Source organism: Musca domestica, unplaced genomic scaffold (assembly GCF_030504385.1).
Source record: "Musca domestica strain aabys unplaced genomic scaffold, Musca_domestica.polishedcontigs.V.1.1 245, whole genome shotgun sequence".
In the NCBI taxonomy this organism is placed as follows: Eukaryota; Metazoa; Arthropoda; class Insecta; order Diptera; family Muscidae; genus Musca; species Musca domestica.
Window position 1 is genome coordinate 658,086 of NW_026712273.1, and position 8,926 is coordinate 667,011.

Sequence of the window (8,926 nt, forward strand, 5' to 3'; positions counted from 1 at the left end):
TATATATATATATATATATATATATATATATATATATATATATATATATATATATAGATTCTTATAATTTGTGGGCTTATCAAGGTAAATACCTGATATAAATATAGGATTAAGGCGCTAGTAATTTTACATTGATTGCGGTATACGGTGCCCGGACATAGCCCCCAGAGACATAACCCCCATTTTTTTTGGGGCTTAAGTCCGTTTCGTGGCGCGGACATAACCCCCAATTTGACTGGGGAATATGTCCGACGTATGGGACGGACTTAATCCCCAAAAAATATACGGACATAAGCCCCATAATTTTGGGGGTTAAGTCCGCGCTGAAAAACGGACATAACCCCCAAAATTTGTTTTTTCAATATTTCACAAAATATTAGTTTATTCATAATTTAACAATTTACCGTTATAATTCTGCATGAAAGAACTAGATTTCGAGTATTATTTACGTTTTTTATCACAATTATTTAGTCGTTGACGAGATAACATGAATACAGAAATTTTTCAACTGCGGAAGAAGAAAGGCTTCTAAAATAAAACAACTCTCCAGATTTATGCAAACATCAACAGAGGCAAAGCGAATTTTTCAAAAAATTCTCGTTTTGCCACTTCTGAAAGATGTTGTAATTGAAGAAGCCTTTAATATTTGTAAAATGGAAGCATATGCTAACCCCTTGTATCATTATCAGCAAATGAAAATGTATTTGAACCTCTTTTTAAATATTTTGAGGTACAGTGGTTAAAAAAGGTATATTAAAAAATAAATAAAATAATTTCATAAACATTAATATACCACATTTTATTTTGATAGAAAACTCCCAAAAATATGTCCCTTTACAAGGAACATATTAGAACGACAAGTGCATTAGAAGGGTATAATAGCTACTTATTGACGCGAATTCCAACACATGGAAACTTCTGGGAGTTTTTCAAAGTTTTGAAACATGATGAGAGTCGACAGTTTAATGAATTATCGCAAACCCCGGATGGATTTTATGAAGTTTTTGAAAGGCCAAAAAAGAGGAATAGGGACCGACATGATTTAATAAATGAATTAGTTTCGAAGTATGATTTGGGCGAAATTACTCTTAAAATTTTTTTTACAAAGTATGACAAATAAAAGCAACAACATAATGCGTGATAACGAAAATATTTCCATTAACTTGGGCTCGGAAGCATCAGAATCCGAATAGATGTCCGCGGTATGGGACGGACTTAAGCCCGCCCCCAAAAAAATGGGGGTTATGTCTCTGGGGGTTATGTCACGGCACCGCGGTATACATTATGTTTGTGCTGTTCATAGCTTTCTAGTTATAGGGGTTCAATGACATTAACCCTACAGATAAGGAGATGCGAAATAAAGGAGATTGAGAGTAATTTCCATGTCAATCACTTTTTCGAAACTTTATCATTGTGTACTAATAATAATTCGCGATTCCAATTTTAGTTTCCATATATTTCATTATTTATTCTTTTGGAATTTTTAGGGGAATAGTCGAAGAAACCGTAAATATAAATGTATCTAATTCCTAATTTTAAACCCGTCATTATACTTTGTAATAATTATTATTATACCCTCCATCATACTATGGAGGGTATATTAACTTTGTCATTCCGCTTGTAACTCCTCGAAATACTCATGTCAGACCCAACAAAGTATATATATTCTTGATCAGCGTAAAATTCTATTTAGCCATGTCTGTCTGTCCGCCTGCCTGTCTGTTGTAATCACGCTATCTTTCGAAAGAATTGAGATAGAAGGCTAACATTTTGCACACGTGTTTATTGTAGGTCCACGTTTTCATACAGCCCCCATATAACGGTACCTCCCGATATTCGGTATTTTGATGATTGATATTCACCGGAATTGTTTCAACTGTGGTATCTAAGTTCGAAATGGATACTACAGAATATGACAATGGCTAATGGCAAACAATGCCTATGCAGGTCCAATATAATATACGGATTTTATTTTCTGAAAATTTCGAAATTCGTTCCAAATGGTGGAGGGTATTCAAAGTTCGGCCCGGCCGAACTTACTGCTTTTTAACTTGTTGATTTTTGAATTATAGTCAGCTTGAAAGACCTATATATTTTTCAAGGTTATGGCTTCCAACTAAGATCAGCTTAACAGTTTTTGTTACCTTTCCATCCATTTCTTTCTTTCTTTTAAGATGATTGGTATTGAAATGTCCCCAATGCGGTAATCCCTATTGTAAAAAGTCAACATAGTTCAATTGGACATTGGTGCTATAAATTGATATCGGTGGCTATTATTCTGAAGTTCCTAATACAAATTGTCGAACTGAATTAGCTGTAATGTAGTATTTATAAGTCCCAATGATTAGAATTTGTCGACGCCACAGCTTCCCCAAGTAACCTCTAAAAATGGGTACATAAATATATGTAGCTATGTATTTCACTTCCTTTTGTAAAATATGATGATATTTCATATGTTTCACACTGATCTTAACACCAAAATGCACAACTCTCACTCCTCTCCCGCTCTGGGTAACAGATATAGTACCACATAGTACTTACAGTGTGAGATGAAAAAACTGCAATCAACTTCAAATTGCTGTCATTTCTAAGCCATTCGTCTGACAGCTGTTAAAATTATTCCAGTCACAGCTCATTATATTGTTTATATTGTGCGCATAATGGCCCCCAAAAACTCCGAATACCAATCCGTTGGACTATTGTGTCTGGAGTATTTTGAAATACCAAAGTGTCGATCACCTCAAGCAAGCGCTTCACCGGGAATGGACCAAATACCGCGGAGCAACAATCGGGTAGCGTGTGACGGTTTCATTGGCCGTTTGAAGGCCATAATTCGTGACCAAAGGTGACTAATTCGAACAAATCTAAATTTATTCTAAAATTTGAAATTTAAAAAAAAAATGTAAAAATTATGGCGTTTGACTTTGTTGCAGTTTTTTATCTCACCCTGTATATGTTATAGATCACATTTGGAAATCGACTAAAGCTATACACTCACAGTGACTCTAATATCAACATGTATATATCCAGCTATGTTCCTACACTTCCTACCGAACTACGTACATTTACACTACGTTCACTCTCTCTCCCCTGTCTAACCAACAGTTACCCCCTCAACAATATTCATAAGTTCAACTCTATTCCTAAATCTAATCCTATATCTAATTTAGTACCTTTTAGCACTATTGGGCCATTTTATATAAAGGGTTTCCAAATTCACCTCCTTATCTTAAGGCTAAACAGTTATCTATTCACCCAAAACCATGTTGTACCACATTTCGTAGCAAAAAATTTACATAATATGAAATCGTACCAAATTTATTGCATTTTAGAACTTTTGGTGAAAGCTATAGTTCGAATTTTCAAAAATCCTTTGCTTATACATAATGTCAAGGAACCTCAACACTTTGCTCAATTTCTTCCCCAAAGACCAAATTTAGTACACTTTATTACTTATTGATATTTTAGTACGTATTTCCACAATCATCTTCAAATCTCAATCTCACGCATCAACATTATTATCGGTCTACCAAATAACAAATTTAATACAATTTATTACATTTTATAACAACTCCACACATCAGTAGTGACCTCTATGCCAACATATCAAATGTTTTCTCCATACGTTCACCCAAAACCAAAAGTACTCATTTCTAAATTTACCTCTTTATATTAGCTAAATTTTCTAAACTTAATTCTTATACCAAATACAAATTTAATTAATTGTGGTACATTTATATTCGAACACTTATAATTCAAATTTCAAAAAAGCCTTTGGTTCGTTTATTCTGTACTACATCGGCTCCAGCTCAGTCCGTTACCCAAACACCGATTGTACCAAATTTAAAACAATTCATCAAAATTAAATAGAGTTCGGGAACAGTAACTACAATAACAGGGCGGTATTTGCTATGCTAATAAAACTTTATGCAACTCAACTAATGTTAGCAAAAACTTGTATTAGTAAATTGATATATAGGTATAATAATATGGGGGCTACGCGAAAATGTGGACCTGTTTAGATCATTTTCTACCTGAGAAGATGATAGCTATTGTCAACACCACATACAACAATTTGAAATAATTCCTTTGAACAATTATGAAAATACTGAATATTGGTAAGTTTCTTTATATGTGGGCGATTATTTGCCATAGCAGATGGTACCCATTACGAACTCCACATAAGAAATTAAAGACGATTCCAGGCAGTATTTTACATTTGTGAGGCCTTAAGTGAATTCTTCGTGGGGTGGAATGTATAAAAAGGTGTAAGTTTGCACGTTTTTGACTTCAAACACGGTAAGTTTTGTATCAATCTTAGATCGTCAGCGAAATGTGAGATAAAAAAACAGCAATCAATTGCCATAATTTTAACATTTTTTTTTAATTTGATTAAATGAAAGCAAAAATGTCGAAAATAGCAACAAATTTTAAAATAAGTTTAGATTTGTTCGAATTGGTTACCTTTGACACGAATTATGATCTTCAAACGTCCAATGAAACCGTCACATGCTGCCCGTATTTTGGACCATTCCCGGCGAAGCGCTTGCTTGAGGTGATCGACACTTTGGTATTTTTTGTATCAACCTTGCTTTCCAAAATATCAAAGACACAATAGTCCAACGGAAGCGAGGAACCTCATTTTGTAATCATTCTTGGGTGGCGCGTGCTGAGTGCGATGGTGCTGAGTTCTGTTGGAATGTCCAAGGCCTGCGGCCAAAATGTTTGCGTGCCCAAGGCTTTAATACACCCTCCATCTGATCTGATGCCACGGTCGATTAATACGAGCGGAGAGAGCGGTCGAATGTTTTATCATCGGAGAAAACCAAATTCGGCTGTTCACAACTTTCGGCAAAGCGAAGCAACTCTTTAGTTCTTTTGAGTCTATGTACTTGCACTTTTTGGAACTTCAATGGCTATACCCTGAGCTAATTTTTCAATATTTGTTGAACGGAATATTTCGATATGTTTAGCACACTAGCCAATTTTCGGCCACTGCGACGCGGGGTTCGATCAAGTCGCTTCTTTACTTTCGAACTATTTTTGCTGATGTTGCTGTTTTCTTTCGTCTACTTCTTCGATGTCGGGCTACTCTACCAGTATCACGAAAATGAGCGATGGCACGAGACACAAAAGATTTATTCACATTTAAATGCTGGAGTGCTCTAACGATATTTACTTGTGATTTTCCAGCCAAATATAAAGAAATCACACTATCACGTTTGAATTCCATCACGAATAACTTGTACGCTTGTAAACAATATAATAAGATGTCACTGGAATAATTTTAACAGCTATATGGACAATTATTTGCCGTAGCAGATGATACCCATTACGAACTCCACTTAAGAAATTTAAGACAATTCCAGTCAGTATTTTACATCGTTCCTAAGCTAGTGTGATTTCCACAGAAGGACGGATGTTGCTAAATTGACATAGAATTTACATTTTGTGAGGTCTTAAGTGGATTCTTCGTAGGGTGGAATGTGTAAAAAGGTGTAGGTTTGCACGTTTTTGACTTCACACATATAAATTTTTGTATTAAATATATATCATCAGAGAATGTGACTATTATATGTCTATACGCTCCGGCCGGTCCCCCATAAAGTCAACATTTTCAATAAAAATAATCTTTATATTAGCATATATAAGTTATAAATTTACACCTGTCCGTGCGCAATACCAAATTAAGTATTATGCGCTTACAATTTACCGTCTTTTGGATCTTATTTATTTAAAATTTTATGTAAAAATAATATTATATTAAAATTATAGTAATTGATCTAAAAAACATTTGGAAACATATTCGAGAGAAAATGCACATACCAAACGACTCTCCGCACTAATCTAAAACATTTTATACTTTCCAGTAGACTTTGACTTTTAAACCGACAGAGATATGCTATTTTTTATGAAAATGGCTATTTAACTTAAAGGTTTTGAAATAATCATACATTTCTTTGTACATAAATTTCTTCTTTTTAGAAATCGGGCTATGTCAAGAAAAAGCACTTTATTGATGTTGGATCCATAACATTCGGAGGAATATTCGGACTTGGCGAAAAAAGTGAACGTCGCGTTATAATGGCACGGACAACTGTACAATGTCTAATGATACCCAGATTTTGGCTTTTTGAAAAAATGCAAAATCCCGGCAATGTATGGCAACGCAGGCGTTTTTATCTGGATTCAACTATTCCATCCCGGCAATCGCTATTCACCGATTTTGTATGTACGCGTCAATGGAAGAAATTCAAAAGCAATACAATTCAGAGCAATTTAGTTCATGCCTCCGTTTCAAATCCAACCCGCATACAAGATGTTCCCATAATTTGCCAAATAATTGAAGACAACATTTAGTCTGTACTTGTTGATACAATTTCAATCGAAATTCAAAATTAAGTCGTTTTAAACAGATAGATTTCAGTTACATCTTTAGAAAATTTAAATAAAAGCCGAATTCGAATTGAGTCTATTATTTGTGCCAGAGGAAGAAATTTCATCGACATTAAATAGAGTTTATGAACAGTGCAGGGTGAGATGAAAAAACTGCAACCAACTTCAGACTGCTGTCATTTCTAAGCCACTCTTTCGACAGCTGTTAAAATTATTCCAGTGACAGCTCATTATATTGTTTACAAGCGTACAGGAGCATTTTTGGTGAGAATTTTCCAGTAAAAAGGTTATTCGTAATAGAATTCAAGCGGTTTCGTTATATTTGGCAGGAAAGCCACAAGTGGCTCCCGTTAGAGCACTCCAGCATTTAAATGTGAATAAATCGTTTGTGTCTCGTACCATCGCTCGTAACCTGATACTGGTAGCGTAGTCCGACGTCAAGGAAGTGGACTGAACAAACAGCAACATCAGCAGAAATGGTTCGAAGGGTAAAGAAGCGATTTGATCGAAACCCGCGTCGCAGTGGTCTAAAAATGGCTCCTGAGCTGAACATATCACAATATTCCATTCGGCAAGTGTTTAAAAATAAGGTCGGAGTTAAAGCCATTGATATTCCAAAAAATCCAAGAACTTACCCCGTAACAGAAAGAAAATAGACTCAAAGAGCTAAAGAGTTGCTTCGCTTGGCTGAAAGTGGTGAACTGTCGAATTTGGTTTCTCCGATGAGAAAACATTCGTTGTCCAGCAGTTTTTAAACAAACAAAATTATCGTGTTTACTTGACAAAGAAGTCAGCTGAAAATATACACCTTCGGTTGGCCACCATAACTCAAGCGCCGGCCATGGTGATGGTGTGGGCCGCCATAACAGCCGATGATCGCTCTACGCTCGTATTGATCGATCGTGGCATCAGAATAAATGCCGAATAGTATCGCGAAAATATTCTGGAGGGTGTATTAACGCCTTGGGCACGCAGACATTTTGGCCACAGACCTTGGACATTCCAACTGGACTCAGCACGCGCCACCCAAGAATGGTTACAAAATGAGGTTCCTCTCTTCATTTCCAGCGCACAACATCCACCAAAATCTCCGGATACCAATCCGTTGGACTTTTGTGTCTGGAGCAAGCAAGCATTTCGCCGGGAAGGGGACAAAATACCGCAGAGCAACATTCGGGCACCGTGTGACGTTTAAATGCCATAATTTGTGCTAGGTTGTATCTGGAACTAAGTAACATCGTTGTACAGTGCATTTTACAACTTCGAGGGACTTAAATATCAAATCGGATGAAACATATATAAAGGAAGTTATCGCTATATCCGATTTTCACAAATATTGAAACACTGGCTTATACTCTAATTTTGGCCGCATGTGGCAAACTCCATCGTACTTGGATCAACATTACAGTTGTCGCACAATAAAACTGAAGCCATACGAACACAAATATTGGGGCTGTATTTAAACTCGGACCGATTATCGCCGATTTCAAGAAGGTTCGGCTTTGAGCCAAACAAATGCTATCAGTGCTATGTTTACAAAAATACATGGACGGGGATGCATACAAAAATACATAAATAGACTCAGAATGTGAATGTGACCATCAGAAAGAGCTATGGGTCTATCTCGTTTCCTTCTGTATGTTACAAACAAATGCACAAAGACATAATACACTTTACCACAAAGTTGTGTAGGGTATAAACTCGTATCACAACATGTCAAAGGGCCAAATTTTCGTAATAGCATTCCTTTACTTACTCATGAAAACTTTCAAACCATTCGATTTGCAACTTCTAGGTATATCTAAAATTTGCAAAACTACTCGCTATCGAGTTCAAGACTATCGCATAATAACATCAGGATGCGTATGGCTTTTATGGTTTTTCACTCATTTCATTACATTGCAATTCTAATTTTCTTTATTTAAATTCTATTAATTTTCTTTTCCAGTACTTGCAAGAATCTGCTAGTTTTGCAATTTCTATACGCAATTTCATACGGTACAGCAACTATGACCCGATACTCACGAAATTCAAAATGGTGGTGGGGATAGGGTCAGAATAGAAGCCTATCGTTTTTGGAGATGATCGCAAAATATTTAGGGGTTGAAATAGACCGAAAACATAAGAATTTCCTGATTTTGCTGTTGTTTTACAGGCCACAATTATAAACCAATCAACGCTGAATTTTGCACGGAGTTAGAGTTTAGGGCTGGGCAGTAGGAGGACGGTCATTGGACAGTATTTAGCGGGTAAAATAAACCATAACTTTTATTGTAAAAATACGAAAATTTCCACTAAACCGCAAATATTTTTAATACCTGCCAAATCTCATACATCAAGGGTCACTTCTGATCATTACAGTGATGCTGATAGCCAAGATATCGGATAAATAGAAAAATTGGTACAATCCAAGAGCCGCTGGGCTGATTTTTACAATTGCCATCAATTCGGAATGATCTTATGCCAAAAAGGATTAGATCTAAGAAAATCGCGTAAAAACAATAACAATAAAAAAGTGAATATTTTTTGT

General features: G+C 35.8%; 1 protein-coding gene across 1 annotated transcript in view; it reads left to right on the top strand.

The window, feature by feature from the left end:
- The window catches only part of LOC101895633 (uncharacterized), a 46,833-nt gene extending 40,384 nt beyond the window's left edge, over positions 1-6,449 (top strand). The window contains exon 8 of the mRNA XM_059123434.1: positions 5,986-6,449. Within this exon, the coding sequence (XP_058979417.1) occupies positions 5,986-6,360 (375 nt within the window). The 3' untranslated portion in view covers positions 6,361-6,449. The remainder of the gene's footprint in view (positions 1-5,985) is intronic.
- Positions 6,450-8,926: the final 2,477 nt, after the last annotated feature.